This window comes from Bufo gargarizans, chromosome 1 (assembly GCF_014858855.1).
Source record: "Bufo gargarizans isolate SCDJY-AF-19 chromosome 1, ASM1485885v1, whole genome shotgun sequence".
Lineage (NCBI taxonomy): Eukaryota > Metazoa > Chordata > Amphibia > Anura > Bufonidae > Bufo > Bufo gargarizans.
The window spans coordinates 221,991,656-222,010,129 of NC_058080.1; the positions used below are offsets into that span (position 1 = coordinate 221,991,656).

The 18,474-nt window shown below is 43.2% G+C and overlaps 1 protein-coding gene across 2 annotated transcripts in view; it reads left to right on the forward strand.

The window, feature by feature from the left end:
• Nucleotides 1-905: 905 nt before the first annotated feature.
• The window catches only part of EGF (epidermal growth factor), a 163,516-nt gene continuing 145,947 nt past the window's right edge, over nucleotides 906-18,474 (forward strand). For both annotated transcript variants that reach the window (XR_006386790.1, XM_044268240.1), the window contains exon 1: nucleotides 906-1,405. Coding sequence is in view for 1 of the 2 variants with exons in the window: in XM_044268240.1 (XP_044124175.1) it covers nucleotides 1,276-1,405 (130 nt within the window). In the remaining variant the exon portion in view is untranslated. The remainder of the gene's footprint in view (nucleotides 1,406-18,474) is intronic.

The following is an 18,474-nucleotide window of genomic DNA, read 5'->3' on the forward strand; positions in this document are numbered from 1 at the left end:
AATCCAGTAGTCTGTTTTGGCTTAGGAGGAGATAACAGAAGTTGCTGTATTTGGCATAGCTGGACACCGCCAGGCACTACTAGATCCCCATTCTCTATAATAGGATTCGGTGGGCTTCCTGCATAAATGCCGGCTTTCTAAATGCAGCAGCTTTTTTCAAACAGAAAGCTGGCATTCCTGCCAGAAACTCAACAATCTCATTATAGCGAATAGGATAGTGTCCAACTATGGCAGTTATGGTAATTCTGGTAGTCTGCCCCTCTGCCAGAACAGACTACCGGAATATAGTGCAGTAGATGTCAACCTACCTAGATATACTGTATTTTTAGGATATTTAGAATAGTCAATATCAATTGCAACAGGCATGTCCCAGCAAAATTTACATTACGTATAGAAAAATAAATCATATAATTTTGAATAGTATACTTTCATTTGGTCATAGCCTAAATTAGTTGCATCGCCATAACTCTCTGACCATACTGGTCCAATGTGATGTTCCAGACGTCTGAAGTGAATGAGTAAAGAACAGGTTTTTTATAATCTATCCTCTCAATCGTTCCAGTACAGGACTAATCAGACAACTTTGTTTTGCAAGGGGTCACCTGTCTCTTTCATGGTATTTTATCAAGAACCATAAAGTGCATTTCAAGTATTTTATTAATTAAAACGTCTAGTCTCAAACTTATTGAAGTGTATTAAACACATAAAACTGTCTGTACACGCCATCCCCAGTGTATGAAAAGAATTACAAGTGCTTGTGTGTTTGTTCTCAGTCTGCATTCTCTCATTCCTAGCATGGAAAAGACCTAAGGCAGGCTCCACGCCGCTGGCACTAAGGAGCTGGGAGGTGTGGCGAGGAAGCATTTTAAAGGAAGCAGTATTTGGGGAAGACAGACCCTGGCATAGTCCTCACCACCACGAGAAGGTTATCACAAAGCAATTTGCTCTGACACTGTTGAAGGAAATCTCCCCCAGAAGCATTTGCTGAAAGTGCTACATTTGTCACTAGGGTGCCTGGCATTTCATACTTTGCTTCGAAAAAAAAAAAAAGACACATAACTAATTAGAAAAGTTATATACTGAGAGAGGTCACCACATTTTTGGAGTACGGGAAAAAAGAGGAAAATAAAGATCTGGGATTGCTTCAAAACAAAAATGATGTTGGATCTGAAAGGCTGTGCCCAGGAGACAGAGCACCCATCAGGCACAGAGCCGCACAGGATGAAAGACAAGTGACATGTAGCCTATGGACAGAAACCACAAGAAGAGGAGATTATGTTTCTTTTATTAACTCTTTTCTGGACGTTCATTTTATTCACTGGTTTATGTCACGCCAAAGGACTAGAGCCATGGGACTGCCAGGAAAATTATCATTACGTAGGTAACAACCGGTCTGCTTGTAACGGTGAGTTCAGCATTATCAAATCTGATTCATTAACATGACTATTAAGTGTCAATATACCGATAACAGGTTTAAAATGATCGGTTATCCCTTGAGCGTGCAATGTATTAGTAATCATACTCTAGTGCTGTCTGCAGGTTACGTACAGTAAGTTTCATGATGCTGAAATCAGGGTTTGCATTGCAGGTGCACAGAAATGGAAATGATATTAGAATATATACTATGAACATGCAATACGTTTATAGGCACAAAAACAGCAACCGCCACAGCAAATTGCATATTAACTACAAACCGTTTACGATAGCCTTCTAACATATTGAGTTTTAGGGTATGCTCACACATAGGCTTTTGCTGGTGTTTTTCTGCATTTTTGCAGTTTTAGTGGCTTTTTTTTTTTTTTTTGCACTTGCAGCATTTGGTGTGTTTTTTCTTTTGTGGTAAAAATGCCAGGTCCAGATGTTAGCTGAAAATCTATGAGAAATAAGAAATTCAGGACACACAAGCATATTTTTGCTACTGCTGGTTTTGTTGCTTAGGAGATATTTATCGGATCACTAACGTTTTTTTTTTTTAAACACAGCATATTGTATCAAGCAAAGTAAAGGACTGTAGCAGCCATAATACACTAAAAATTCTAGGCGTACCACAAAACTAGGCCTACACTATGACAGCTATGCAATTTAATACTATTGATTGCGCTAAAACATGTACAGCTTTATCATACATAAGCTTAATCACGGAAAGCGATCGCCATTAAGATATTTGTTTTACCCTTGTTATTACACCCAATACTTCATGCATTTGACAGACTGACCTGTAAAGCTTCAGAGATGACATTGAGCGATAGGACATTGCAGTACCATACAACTCCATATATATATATATATATATATATATGTGGCCTAATCAGAGGAGGAACTAACACCAAGGCAGTTGAAGTAGACCGTAGTACCAGAGGGGGTCCGGGCGTTGTCTGCCAGTACTCACACACAGTAATGATTACTATATGTATGTATAGGCAGGTAAGGCCTAGGCCTTAATGGGTGACAAATATAGCTGCTACACTGGGGCCCAAGTCTGGCTGCTGTGTCTGTCATCTGTTATGGGCAGGGCCTCATCCCCAGCTTGTATTCTCACCAGCAGGATGCAAGATGTGGTGAAGTCACCGTGCCTGCTGGGCTGAGTAGGAGAAAACACAGTCCGGGGATCATCCCCCAGCCTGTGTGTTCTCCTGCAGTGATGGTCAGTTTGCAGTGTTCGCCAGCGAACACATGCGGGCTGCCATCTTGACTCACCAGTCCGGGGATGCACAGGTAAGCCCTTACCTGTGCCTGTGCCGGGAGCCGGTCTGAAATCAAATGCGGTTACTGGGAGCAGGCAGTTCCGAGAACAGCCCGATGAAGGCCCCTGGCGGCTGTTCTCGGAACTGCCTGCTCCCGGTGACCGCATTTGATTTCAGACCGGCTCCCGGCACAGGCACAGGTAAAGGCTTACCTGTGTCTCGCCGGACTGGTGAGTCAAGATGGCAGCCCGCATGTGTAGCTGGCGAACACTGCGAACTGACCATCACTGTTCTCCTGCTTAACAGGGGCAATGACATAACTGCATTAGGCCTGATGCTGGAAAGAGCATGAAGTGCATTGGAGGGAATGGGGCTAGGTATTATTTATTTTATTTTATGAACACTACAGGTCTTTCACTATTGTAAGGTTGGGGCCTAAGGGGATAGCAATACTGTAAGAGGGGCACTAAAGGGCCAGCACTACTGTAGGGGTGGCACTAAGGGGGAAAAACTACTGTGTGGAGGTACTAACAGGGCCTTCAACTGTGTAGGGGCACTAACGTGGCATCACTACTGTGAATGGGCACCAAGGGAGCATTCTACTGTGAAGGTGGCACCAATGGAAACCCTTGACTCCTCCTGTCCAGAGCTATTAAGCTTTTTTACATGATTGGGTGGGTGGAGGTGTTGTATTGTGAGCATGAACGGTCTTCACTAAGTGCGGGATGTGGATGTTTTGGGGAAGTTGCTTGAGCGGGGGAGGGTCTTCAAAAATTTGCTATGGGGTCCTGTCTTTTCTTTTTTTTTAGTTTCTTGGTCTCACAAATCATGGTCACTTAAACATACGAAGAGGATTATTTGCTGTAAGAGCAGTGTGACTGTGAAACTCTGCCAGATGAGGTTGTGATGGTTGATTTATTGTACACGATCATCAAGGGGGTCTGAATTGCCTTTCTTGAAAGTAGTAATATCACAAATTAGATTCTGGAGATATGATGTTGATCCAGGAATTTGTTCTGATTGCTATATCTGGAGTCAGGAAGGAATTTTGCATCTAACATGGGGCAATTGGCGATCACCTGGTAGGGGTTATTACCTACCTCTGGACTAACACAGTAAGATTATACATTGGAATACATGAACCTGTGTCTTTTTTCAACCTGATCAACTGACACTCTCAATAGTGTGAAATAAAAGTGGTGCAAAAACTGGAGCATTGACGCAGAAAACAATTTCCCACACAATTTCCCACTTAGCTAACAGTGTTTTGTTTGTGTGTGTGTGGATAAAAATTGGGTAGTTGTGACATTCGGTACTCTAAAATGATGCCAACCAACTAACGACTGATCACTCTTCAAATGCATTGTTTAGGTTATAGTCCTAAAGGAGTCTTCTCCTGCATAACGGAAACTGGACAGATCCGTTTTGCAGCCCATAGACTTCTATTATGAAGGAATGAATAACGGAATGCATCTAAAGGCATTCCATTATGCATTCCGTCATAGAATTGCGTTATGGTCTGTGGTAACGGAATCCGTAATGCAATTCACCTTTTACCACCAAACAAAATGTGAACGAATGTCAAAATATGAAATTCGCTTATCTCTAGTTATAGGTTTTCTAACCTAATGACACACACTGTCATAAACTGCAACATTTCTATTATTATGATGCAGCCAATTGGGGAGAGGTTGGGGGCTGCTGCTGCAATCCAGAATGGAAGCTATGGATAATGCTGCTATCAATGGAGAAGAGGTGAGGGAATGATGAAGCCAATGGAGGGAGGTGGGAGATGCTGCTGAAGATAGTAGGGGAGAAATAGGGTGGGTGCTGCCACCAATAGGGGAGAGGTACAGGAATGCTGCAGCCAATGAGGGTGAGATGGGGGGAATGCTGCTGCAAGTTAGTAGGGGATAGGTGGGGCAATGCTGCTGCCAGCCATCTGCAGGGACTTTCTTAGCCTCTGAGTGTAGGAGAGCACTGAAGGATCTGTGCATTTATGATCATGTGACCATCATGTCCTTCACCCCTTCTAAACACTGACTGATAATACAGGGCAGATATGTCTTTCCTGCAGTCAGGGAAGAGAGTAACTCACCAGCATTGCTATAAGCTAGCTGAGGCTGAGTTGATAGCAAGGCTGAGCTGGTTTTCAAGGAGGATTCTATTTCACCCTTGTTCAGGAATGGTTTGAGAAACACTCAAAGAGTTCCAGTTGTTGACTTGATCTCCAAATACCCCAGATCTGAATCCAACTGAGTATCTTTGACATGTGCTGGAAAAAGGAAGTTGAATCCAGGCCTTTGTCGGAAACAGAGTTACGATAGCCTGCCTATAGACTGACATTGTAAATAATGCGTTGTTGTATGTTTGCCTTTAGTCAACAAATACAAAGAGTATCTAAATGTTATCTCAGTAGAAGAATCTATCACACTATTTATAAGAGACAATTGCTAAATTTAAGCTTTCACCAGATGTCTTCTATTCTTAAATAATCCCTCGTCAGCAAACACACCGCATTTGTTATTGGTCTTTACAGCAATAAATTTCCATGGGTAGGAAGAGGACACAGTCTTGTATTGACACAACATGTTTCTGAACCTTAATTGAAACTTGATAAATTTATCAGGGGACAAGTTTTTATGCCAGGTATTGCTTTGTCTATGAATAATACTTTTGGGCCATCGCAGGCATTTCTCAGGAAACTGTAGCATATCACGTGTAAAAGAGAATTGGTCCACAGAAGAGTTTGTCCAGGTTTAAAAAGGGAGAAATGAGGGGACATGAGGAACTTGCCATCCTTTACATAAAAAAAATACATCCAAAAAGGAACATTTTTATTAACACTGTTTTCTGTTTATGGAAAGAAAAGGAGTACTTGTGCAAAAAGAGCGTAGCAAACCACTGGTGGTATAGTAATAGGTCAGATCCAACTCATCTGACCACGCATTGGTGGTTCAATGTCAAATAGATCTAATGTCAAGGCTTGTTCTCGTCCCCATGACCAGCAGTCCCTTAACCCTAGAAAACATTGCTCAGGAGAAGTAGCTGTGCAATGTCATACCTACAATACTGAGCAAGTAGAGCACTTATTGAGAGGGCATGGGTCAAATCCTCAAATCCTGCCATGTCTAGCACACAACAGTAAGTTCAGAGCAGGAAAATCAAAGCTAGGAATGACACTTGGGTGGACTGACCATAGACCCTACAGGGAAATTATCTGGTGGGCTGATGCCCAGGGGGCCACCAGAGCCATCCTCACAGCCGCCGGCTGTGTTCATAATGGTCTGATTCCCTCAGCAATATTAAATGCTGTGAGCATTAGGTACTTATGCACCTGGCCAACGGCTCCTGAACTCAACTGTCTCACCATCCTCAGGACAATGATATAGTGGAATACTGTGGCTACTTTTAAGTTTTTTCCAGGGCCACTTTAAGTTTCCAGTCCGCCCCTGGACATGGGTGGAGCCAGGAGAATTGAATACTATTGCTTGACTACCAATGATTATTAGAGTCACAACGCAGACACTATTAGACAGGGCAGGGGTGTAGCTGTAGCTGTGCTCCAACAGCTACGGCAGCCCCTTGGTGCTTTAAAGGGGTTTTCCAGGAATTAAGAAAATGAAAATACTTCATTATAAATATATTCCCAAATACCTTACATTAGTTATAATGACTCATTTTGTCTGGGGAGCAATCTTCAGGAGAAACAAAATGGCTGCTGTCCTATTAGTGCGCACAAAACCTGTCCTAATCACACAGGAGGGCAAGTTACTTCACAACACTGAGATAAAGAACTGCCTCATCATCCTCTCTGCTCTGCTTGTCAGGAATTATCATCCTGAATACAGTTTAATATGGTCATCAGCTGAATCTCTGTAGGAATGGAGTTCATGAGCAGATGTGACTAATGAGCAGAAGCTCTTGTATGCAGTCTCCATTACCACAGTCTGTCTTGTCCGTCTTCTCTGTACTTCATGTCTCCTCATGAACTCCATTCCTACAGAGATTCAGCTGAAGATCTTATCTGTATTCAGGACCATAATCTCTGACAAGCAGAGCAGAGAGGAAGATGAGGCTCACTGCTCTGAAGTAACTTGTCCTTTTGTGTGATTAGGACAGGTATTGCGTGTACTAATAGGACAGTGGCCATTTTGTTTCTCCTAATCATTGCTCCCTATACAAAACAAGCCATTATAACTAATGAAATGTATTTGTGAATAAATTTATGATAAAGTAATTTTTACATATTTTATTTTTCTTAATTCCTGGAGAAACCCTTTAACTGCCCATTCTGCATAAAAATAAAAGTAATCATATCTAAATAATACTAGTCACCATGATCAACCCTACCAGGCAATATACCTGGTTTATTAGGCTTGATAATGCTGACAAAGGCTCTTTAACCCCTTCATTGCCCAAGACCAGCAGTGATATAAAAATTAAACCGTAAATCATTCTTGTCCTTCACACCCCAGCGATCCCGAATACCTGTGTGAGAGCTGCATTCCTCTGGCTACAGATCCTGTTGAAAAATATAGTTGAGCAGAGAGTCATTAGGTCATCTTGTAAACCTAAAGCCACATAGGGATCATGCACACAGACATATTATAATTCTATAAGAGCCATATTTCCTCATTCTTAGAAACCTACTGGCCCTCACTGTATTTCTGTATTCATCTAACTTTATACTGAATTTGGCAAATCCTGCCATGCTCCATTAAATGCTATATTAAGGAGACATTATATCTCTGTCATACAATACTGTGCAGAGGCACTAAATGGCGGCACATGAGTGCATATGCCCTAAATGTTAGTACCCTTAAAAAAAATAAGAAAAAGTTCAGGGGGTGAATAATATTATAGAGGGCTCTATTTAAAAGAAAATGAATACATCAGAATGCCACATAAATACACTGCGTGAATGTGTTGTTAGAGTAGATTATTGCAATTCTTGGCTGGAATACCTAGTTTTTATCATCAAGCTTAAAACTAGCAGAGGTGAAGGATAGATACATGTTTAGAGGAGTGAGCTCTGAAAGGTGATATCGCATCTACTTTCACATTCGCGTTTTGTGCGGATCCGTCATGGACGGATCCGTTCAGATAATACGACCGTCTGTATTATCTTTAACATTGCCAAGACGGATCCTTCTTGAACACCATTGAAAGTCAATGGAAGACAGATCCGTTTTCTATTGTGCCAGATTGAGTCACTGAAAACGGATCCGTCCCCATTGACTTACATTGTGTGCCAGGATGGATCCGTTTGGCTCAGTTTCATCAGACGGACACCAAAACGCTGCAAGCAGCGTTTTGGTGTCCATTTCCAAAGCAGAATGGAGACTGAACTGATGCAAACTGATGCATTCTGAGCGGATCTTTATCCATTCAGAATGCATTAGAATGCAAACTGATCCGTTTTGGACCGCTTGTGAGAGCCCTGAACGGATCTCACAAATGGAAAGCCAAAGCGCGAGTGTGAAAGTAGACTTAGAATGCAGTGTTTAGGATACACATGTATGCAGGAATGTGCATTTTAAAGAAAATTGTATTACTGGAGATTCAGAGTAGAGCAAGTAGTGTATAAGTACAACTAACAAAATGTAAAAAAATCATATGAGCTGAATATGTACAATAAAGTGTATAATAGTTCCTAATAGATACCTGATTATTATTAAATATTGCAGATGATCAGACATAGACTGATAGATCATAGTGCTGGATCATTATTCTTTCTGAATTATTGGGATAATTGGAAACTGCTTGAAAATAAAGTTGCATAATAGAGTTTGCAGATGTTTAGAGCAGAAATGGAGCTTGTAAAGCGTTGTCACAAGACATTGCAAGTTGGGTGATATCCCTGAAGGAGAAAGAAGAGTACAATCAAAATGAGACACCTCTAATTGCACGGTACATCCCAAATAGGAGAGGACAGGGGCCAAGATATACCTATCATGAAGAGCGTCTCTGGGGTAAATGATATGTTGAAGGAAGTGTCATTTTGTAAGGGCTCTGAGATATCTATCACATCCTTCTGGACGCTGCTGGTGTTGCAAGGGCTTATAGAGGCCTATCAGTGGAGAATTTTAAGGCCACTAACAAAAAGGGCTTGCGAAAGTCTTACCACAGGTGTAGTGGAAATCTTTGATAGAGCTGCATTGGAAATAGTCAAATGTTTAGCATATCAGTTGATGTGAAGGGCAATTTATCCTAATCCTGAGGAGCTTGGGCTTTGCCTTGAGAACTTTTCTGAGGTTTTTCCTTGGTCATAATTTAGGTAAATATTCAATGTCAGGTACAAAGCTTCCATAAAACAATCTCAGAGCTAGTCCAGTCATTCTCCACTGTGATGTAATGTGGTGGTCACCTTGCTATGGAGATAGCAGTGTGGTACAGCCTCTGGGTCTTTCCTTGGACATAATAACGGTTGTTATAGCTAGAGATGAGTGAATTTTTCAAAAATTAGGCCAGTTCGCCGAATTTTCCGATTCGATCCGATCCGAATTTATTCAAAACAGCTATTTACTGGATGCAGAGAACCTGTATAGTGGTGTAGAACACTGTGCCTTGCAGTAACACGCATAGGAAGTCTGCTGGGGTAGTGAAACAATACTGTGAGTCAGTATGACATGTACATGACAGGCATCACTTAGAATCACTGCACACTTCACTTATTTGGGCAGTCATGGGGCCAAAAAGTATGAACTCAGCCTTACAGGTCGATGTTAGCGTCAAGAAGAGGCGCACTCTTTTTACACAGTCGTCCGCTAATTCTACATAGCTGTCTACAGAACCTGTTCTATTAAACGTTTAAGTAGAGCCCCCCTGACAAAGTGGAGAGGGTGTCAGCAGTAAGTTTGTGTTGACGTCACTGATTATTATGCCCTTCCTCTGATCCGTCAGAACAATAACCCCCAAACTATCGGATCCTGTCTGTTGAGCATCCGCCTTAACTCGGTCAGCATTTGGTCAGTAATCCATCAGTATTGCTAATGCCCAAAAAAACAGGAGTGGATCCAAAACAGAGATGACACGTTAATGGCATATTTGCATGTCTTCTGTGCTTTGCACCTACTCCTGCTTTTGGCTACCAAATCATAAGCCAATTCTGACAGACAGGATCTGTTGTGTGTCTCATTTTCCCTTCCTTCTGACATCAGAAGAAGGGTCAAATAAATGTTGATGTCATACAGGCCAAAAAGGCAAAATAGTGTGGAGGTGGCAGCAGCAGCATGAGGAGACCACAGAGTGACCCGGTGACAGTGGGGAGGTGGGTGGCAATAACAGTACCCGCTGACGATGGTGGGTGTAAGAAGGAGCACTTGGCATCAGATGTGTGGCATCAGGCGGGTGGCAGCATCAGAATAGTTGCTGAGGCAGGTAACCAGAAGAAACCGGTCTCTTTTGACAAGGCTTGGGTGAGGCAGCATGGATGATCTAATCTGATGCATCAGGCATTGGTGGGTGGAAATCCTGGCTGATCCACGCCTCATTAATCTTAACAAAGGTCAGTCTCTCCACATTTTGGCCCCCGCCGCACTAAACACCCGCTCTGATGCCACACTACTGGCCTGGCAGTACAACTTTTCCAGGGCAAACTCGGCCAGTTGCGGCCACAAATCCAGTTTGGCTCCCCAGTAGTCCAGCGGATCTTTAATGACGGCTGGCAGGGTGCACTCCAAGTATGCCACCACCTGCTGGTTCAGGTTCTGCTCTATGTCTAGCTGCTGGTGAGTAGTTTCTTCACTATGCGGGTGAAGAAAGCTGCTCATCAGTGACTCTAGACTCAGGCTGCTGCTGATGGAGCTTTTACTGCTCCTGCCACCTGCCCCCAGCAGCCATGGCAGTGGAATATGAGTGCAGAGGGCCCCCCCCGGTCAGACATGTGAGAGGATGGACGATGCCGCAGATAGGCAGCAGCCAACTGACTACAAAGGATGTCTTTATAGTTCAGTTTGTCCTCCTTCTCAGCGGGTGTAAAAAAGGTCCCCCATTTTGGACTGGTAGCGAGGGTCTAACATGGTGGAGAGCCAGTAGTCATCCCTATGGCGAGTGGTGATAATTCGACTGTCACTACGCAAGCAAGTTAACAAGCATTGGGCCATTTGCGCAAGTGACTCAGATGGACTCCCTGCCTCCACCTCCACTGCATACTGCCACGGTGTGCCTGGTTCATCTGCCTCATCTTCCTCATCTCCCTCTTGCTCCTCCCGCTGCTCCTGCTCCTTCTCTCCTGTCACCTGTGTAGAAAAAACACCCATTTTGCTACACATTGCTTGTAATCCAATGTCCTCCTCCAGTTCAGCCCCTACAGGGCTCATGTGGCCGTGAGATGTAGGCACCAAGTCTCCAGTCCCCTGACCAGCCATATTTACCAGCATCATTTCCAGGATATGAATTAGTGGAATGACGTTGTTCATCCCATAGTCATGGTGACTGACAAATAACGTGGCCTCCTTAAAGGGCCTGAGCAAACGGCAGGTGTCACACATGAACTGCCATTGACTAACATCGAAGTTACACAGGGAAGTACCTCTGTCCGCTTGGATCATCAAGAAATCGTTTATGGCCTTTCTCTGTTCGTATAGTCGGTCCAACATATGGAGGGTGGAATTCCAACAGGCGGAAACGCATATCAGCCTATGTTGGGGGAAGCTGTTCTGCCACTGCAGCTCAAGGAGGGTGTGCTTGGCGGTGTATGAGTGGCTGAAGTGCATGCAAAGTTTCCTGGCTATTTTTAGGATGTCTTGCAGATGGGTGGAAGACTTCAGGAACTGCTTTACAACCAGATTTAACACGTGCACAATGCAGGGCACATGGCTCAGACATCCTTGACGCAGCTCCGACACCATGTTCTCCGCTATTTTGAGAAAGCCAGGATTTGATTTCTTGATGAAGGACACGGAGCAGTTCCTCCCCTGTGTGACTCTGTTCGCCCAGGCAAACGAGGTGTAGCACAGCGTGACACCGCCGTGACCTGCACATGTGGTATGCTGGAGGAGCACTGTGAATTGTCCCTGCAGTGGAAGCTGAGTGAGAACATGGTGGAGGATGAGGAGGCAGAGGCAGATATTGTCGCAGGACCAACGGCGTGAGAACGTGGAGGCGGAAGCGGCGTCATCTGGCCAAGTTGCTGGTGTGGCTGGGCAGGAACCACATTTACCCAGTGGGCCTTAAAGGACATACTGTATATTGTCTTTGACCATAGTTACAGCTACCGACCAATTTTCCAATAAAAGGCTGTATCACAAAAAAATCTCACCACTGAATGACAATGTCAATTCACTGCAGAACGGCTAATAACACATACTTATTTTTGCTATTAATACAGTGCAACAATGTCTGTATGACAATGTAAATTCACAGCAGAACGGTTAATAACACTTACTTATTTTTGCTATTTATACAGCACAAAAATATCTGTATGACAATGTAAATTCACCGAATTGAAAAAAGGCTTTAAAACATAAAACTGCATCCGGGAACGGCAAATAAAGGTTTTATTTGCCACTAATACACGTCGAAAAGGGCTGTAATTTTCCCACTTCACCACACAACAGCTAATAAGCCCCTTTTCCCCCCCCACTAATACATGACATAAAAAGGCTTTAGAACATATAACTGCGGGCGTGAATGGCAAATAATACTTTTCTTTTGCCACTAATACACGCCAAAAAGGGCTGTAATTTTCTCACTTCACCACACAACGGCTAATAAGCCCTTTTTATTTTTCCCCACTAATACAAGCCCAAAAAAAAGACTTTAGAACATATAACTGCGGCCGTGAACAGCAAATAATTATTTTTTTTGCCGCTAATACACGCCAAAAAGGGCTGTAATGCTCTCACTTCAACACACAATGGCTAATAAGCCCCTTTTCCCCCCACTAATGCACGACAAAAAAAAAAGGCTTTAGAACATATATATAACTGCACCGCACAAGTGCTAATAAGACCCCAATAGCGAATATGGTTTGCTGGAATTACAGAGGTATTGCAAACCTGAAATCAGCAGCAGTATAATGGCAATTTGGATCTTCAGTCAGTGCAGCAAGGTGTAAGGCCCCTTTCACACGGCGAGTTTTCCGCGCCGGTGCAATGCGTGCACCCGCACTGAATCAGGACCCATTCATTTCTATAGGGCTGTTCACATGAGCGGTGATTTTCGCGCATCACTTGTGCGGTGCGTGAAAATCGCAGCAAGCTCTATTTTGTGCGTTTTTCACGCAACGCAGGCCCCATAGAAGTGAATGGGGCTGCGTGAAAATCGCAAGCATCCGCAAACAAGTGCGGATGCGGTGCGATTTTCACGCACGGTTGCTAGGGGACGGTCAGGATGGGTACCCGATCTTTATTATTTTCCCTTATAACAATAATGCATAGTACAATAGCGCTGGAGGGGTTAAAAAATAAAAAATCAAAATTTTTTACTCACCTTAATCCACTTGCTCGCGCAGCCCGGCTTCTCTTCTGTGCTGTGTACAGGAAAAGGACCTGTGGTGACGTCACTCCGGTCATCACATGATCCATCACATGATCTTTTACCATGGTGATGGATCATGTGATGGACCATGTGATGGACCATGTGATGACCGGAGTGACATCACCACAGGTCCTTTTACTGTACACAGCACAGAAGAGAAGCCGGGCTGCGCAAGCAAGTGGATTAAGGTGAGTTAAAAAATTTATTTTATTTTTTTTAACCCCTCCAACGCTATTGTACTATGCATTCTGTATTCAGAATGCTATTATTTTCCCTTATAACCATGTTATAAGGGAAAATAATACAATCTACAGAACACCGATCCCAAACCCGAACTTCTGTGAAGAAGTTCGGGTTTGGGTAGCAAACATGCCGATTTTTCTCACGAGCGTGCAAAACGCATTACAATGTTTTGCACTCGTGCTGAAAAATCGTGCATGTTTCCGCAACGCACCCACACCTTTTCCCGCAACGCCCGTGTGAAAGAGGCCTAATAGGATTGTTTCTATTACCCAGGCTGTAAACACCCCTATTGAACCTTGTTGTTCTTCTTCTTCTATACTGTGGAATAATTCCTCCCTATCCTTTCCCTACACTTCTAATGCTCTTTCACTGAACTTCTATTGAGCAAAATATAAGTTTTCAAGTCTTTCCTAGCACTGTCCCTAGCGCCTGCTGACGTCTCTCCCTGCACTAAGTACACTGGAAGATAGCTGAATCCAAGATGGATGAGGCTATTTAAAGGGCTGTGACATCACAGGGCTGGCTGGCTGGCTGCTGATTGGCTGCATGCATGGCATTGTGGTTGATCCCTCATTCCCAGAGTTCTTTGCTCCATGTCCTAACATGTGCAGCATCCATTTTTGGGGGGAGGTATTCAGATATTTTATTTTCCCAATCATTTCTGAAATAAAAGGGTGTCCTGAGACTTTTTACTCACTTTGTACAGTATGTCACCAAAATATATCCAATCAGGATTGGACTGGCCCACCATAGAACCATAGGATCCTCTCGTGGACCCAGTCTTTGTATCCATACTGCTCTGAAAGGTCTAGGAGAAAAATCCAATCTGGAGCTGCTAATCACCTTCCTCTAGGATCTATTTAATCAACGTATAACTCTGGGTTGCAAAGCACCGCCAATGCAGCTGTTACCACCAGGGGCGTAGCTATAGGGGGTGCAGAGGTAGCAGTAGCAGTAGCAGAACTCCATTGTAAGTCAATGGGGGACGAATCCATATACTATTGTGTCATATTGTTTCAGAGAAAACGGATCTGTTCCCATTGACTTGCATTGTGGGTCATCTTGCTCCGCATCCCAGGACAGAAAGAAAACCGCAGCATGCTGCAGTTTGCTCTCCGGTATGAGAACGGAACAGAATGCATTTTGGAGCATTCAGTTCTGTTCAGTTACATTTTGTTCCCATTGACAATGAATGGGGACAAAACGGAAGCGTTTTATTCTGGTATTGCGACCCTATGAAGTCTCTCAATACCGGAAAATATTAACGCTAGTGTGAAAGTAGCCTAAATTTTGGTCTTCTTTTACTTGGTATATGCTACTCTTTAATGGGAACCTGTGTAAGTGAAAATAGTGTCTGAGCTGCAGGCAGCAGGTTATAGAGCAGGAGAAGCTGAGCAGATTGATATCTAGTTTTATGGGAAGAAATTCACTAAAAACCTGTATTTAAATTCCTGCTCATTCTGCACTTTAAAGCCAAGGAGTCGGTCCCATCAGTGATTGACAATTCACTAATCTCTAAACATTATCAATCTTCTGATTATTGATCTCCAATGTTTATATGATGCGATATTATAGAAATCCAATAATCCAGAATGCTTTTTTTGCTCCCTATAAAACAATATGTATGGATGTAGTAGTCTAATGTGACGCTCATAACATGTTCAGTACTGTGCATTTAAATAAGGGCAAAACGGAAGCGTTCCGTTACTAATAATCCAGAATTGAGAAATCTCGTTGGAAGAATGATTGAAACGTTTTCAAGAAATCTACAGTAAGTCCAGTTGCCTTGATTTATTCCTTACAGATATGTGCATTTAAAGCATTAATTGGCAAGTTAAAGATTGCTACACTTTTACATAGCCATCATTATACAATTTTTCTCAATGATACAAGTATCCATGAAGTCTCAATATACTGTATTGCTAGCCATAGCAAGTATAGATAACCCTTTGAAATTTCCCAACATGAAACAATACCATAACCATATAATAAATACTTAGGGGGTCATTTATTAACCAGATATATGCCTATATTAGGCATATTTCTGGCGCAGATTGCAGCACAAAGGTCCTTTGCACCACAATGTGCAACTTCACCCCACTAACGCCAGGTCTAATAAAGTAGGCATGGTGTTGGTGGGGAAGGGGACAGCTGGCAGGCCCTCTCATTTATCATTTTCTATGCCTGTTTTAGGAAGCTGTATTACATTTAGAATCGGCGGTGTATCTGCTGTAGTTATGTAGAGTCCGGCGCCTCTTCATAACTTCGGCAATCCACCACCAGCACAGGGCCTTATTAAGACCGGCGTCTAAAAAGCCGGTTTTAATAAATGTTCTCCTTATTCTCTAAATTTAGTGCAGTCTGATACATATACAGGTAAACATTTTGTAATGGTCTGTCAGAAGCATATATGCATACCATATCTCTGAGAATACTACCTTCCTTTTTTATCAGCCTTCATTACCTCTCTGTATATTGTCTCCTTTGGGATTTTATTTTTCCATTTTAAATCAATTTCTTCCTATTCTATTCTATAACCCATACAGTTTATTGACCACATACTACAATGTCAAATTTATCTTTAGAAGTACATCATTACACAGTAGTATTAAAAACAAAGTTGTGGCACCCTACAGTATCCAACAGATGGGTTTTAAAGGGAACCTGCCACCATGAAATGCAGTACAACCTGCAAGCAGCATGTTATAGAGCAGAAGATACTGAGCAGATTGATATATTTTTGGGGAAAATGTTAAGCAAAATTTATTTCACCTCTTTCTGAGCTTAGTTGTACATCGGGGTAATCTTATCAGAGACAGACAACTATCTATGTTTACACAGAGAATGCTAACAATTTTTAGATAAGATGATAAAGACAGTCCCCGTGTACAACTAAAAAAAGAAAAAGCAGATGTAAAATTATAAGTTTTGCTGAATGTTTCCTACAAATCTATATATCAATCTGCTCAGCTCCTTCTGCTCTATACCAACTTTCACTCTTCTGGGAAGACTTTTCACAATATTTTTTGGGAATGCTTCTGTGGTAACCTGGCACCAGTCAACCAAAAGAGTATTTATGAGATACTGATGTTGGATAGCATATTAATTAATCCCAAAGTTGTTCGATGGGTTCAGGTTAGTTGGTTGGACCTCGCTTTCTGCACAGGAACACAGTTATGCAGGTACAGGAAAGGGTCTTCTACAAAGTGCTGCCACAATGTGGTAAGGCTACACCTGAAAAACAATCCCATGCTATTATTCCTCCAAAATTCTACAGTAGGCACTAAGCATTCCATCAGGTCACTTTCTGTGGGAATTTGTCTATCCCAGATTCATCCACCAAACTTACAGATAAAGAAATGTGAAGCGCCACTCTATAGGACGTTTCCTCAACTCCAGAGTTCAGTGACGGCATGCTTTAAACCAGTGTTTCCCAACCAGTGTGCCTCCAGCTGTTGCAAAACTACAACTCCCAGCATGCCCGAACAGCCTTTGGTTGTGCGGGCATGCTGGGAGTTGTAGTTTTGCAACAGCTGGAGGCACACTGGTTGGAAAACACTGCTTTAAACAACTCCAGCCAACAGTTAACCATGACCATATTAATGTTAGCGCTACCTGGTCGTAGTGGTCAGAGATGAGGACTGTGTTTCCCAAGGATCATTTTCTACTGGGAAATACGGGGCACAGTACAATACACTAGAATCTATATAATATAAAGATATAAGCCCTACCCCCGAATAATAATACAATTAGGTGGTCATTTATTATATAGAAATACGTCTATGTTAGGCGCATTTCTGACACAGATTGTGGCGCAAAGGTCCTTAGCACCGCAATCTGCATATTTTTCTCGCTCATGCCAGGTCTAAAAAAGGATGGCGTGGGCAGGAAAAGGGATACAGATATGGCCATCCAGTTATTGGATACCACGCCATACATTAACTGGATAACACCACCATACCATGACCGGATAAAAGGGTATAAGAGGGCACAGTACAGGGAATGACTAGGGGCACTGCACAGGGTGTGGTAAGAGGGCACAATGCAGGGTATAAGGGGGAACAGCAGGGGTGAGGGGCGCAGTACGGGGTGGGGTGCACAGTCACATGACCCTGTGACATTAGAAGGTCCTTATGGTGAATGCGGTTCATACGCCACCTTAATGAGAGGCAGAGGAGTAAGACAGGGGTGTTATTATGTGGCTAGAGATAAAAAAAAATTAACTGTCGGCCAGTACAGGCCCCAAAAATTAGGCAATAGGCATTTACCTGACAGCAAAGAACTTTGGATTCTGTGGCTGGAGGTACATTAGGCGGTCACAGGATAAATATGTAACTGTCGGCCAGTACAGGCCCCAAAAATTAGGCAATAGGAATTCACCTGACAGCAAAGAACTTTGGATTCTGTGGCTGGCGGTCTCAGCATAAATATGTAACTGTCGGCCAGTACAGGCCCCAAAAATTGGGCATTCACCTGACATAAAAGGCCTTTTATGCAGCTGTATATACATAAGGCAAGGACCATTCTTTGTTCTGGGTGGTGGCGGATATGTGTGGGCTAGCTTGAGGAAATTCAATTACACGTGGTCATCACAGGTGTTGAATTCCTCCGAGATACATGCCTCATTCATTTTAAAAAATGTGAGGTAGTCCACACTGTCGCGAGCTAGGCGAGTGCGCTTATTGGTCATGATCCCCCTGCTGCTCTGAACGTCCTTTCGGACAGGACTCTCGACGAGGGGCAAGCCAAGAGTTCCACGGCAAATTGTGCCAGCTCTGGCCACAGGTCAAGCCTGCACACCCAGTAGTCCAGGGGTTCCTCGCTTCTCAGAGCGTCCATATCGGCCGTTAACCCGATGTAGTCAGACACCTGTCGGTCTAGGCGTCCCCTGAGGCTGGATCCAGAGAGTGGCTGTCGATGAGTTGGCTGCAAGAATGACCTCATATCCGAAGTGACCAACACATCTTCAAACCGCCCTCTTTTTGCAGGCGCGGTAGGATTGGTACCCGCACCCGTTTTGCTGTGGTTGGAAATTCCCCTGCCAGTGCTGCAACAGCAGAAT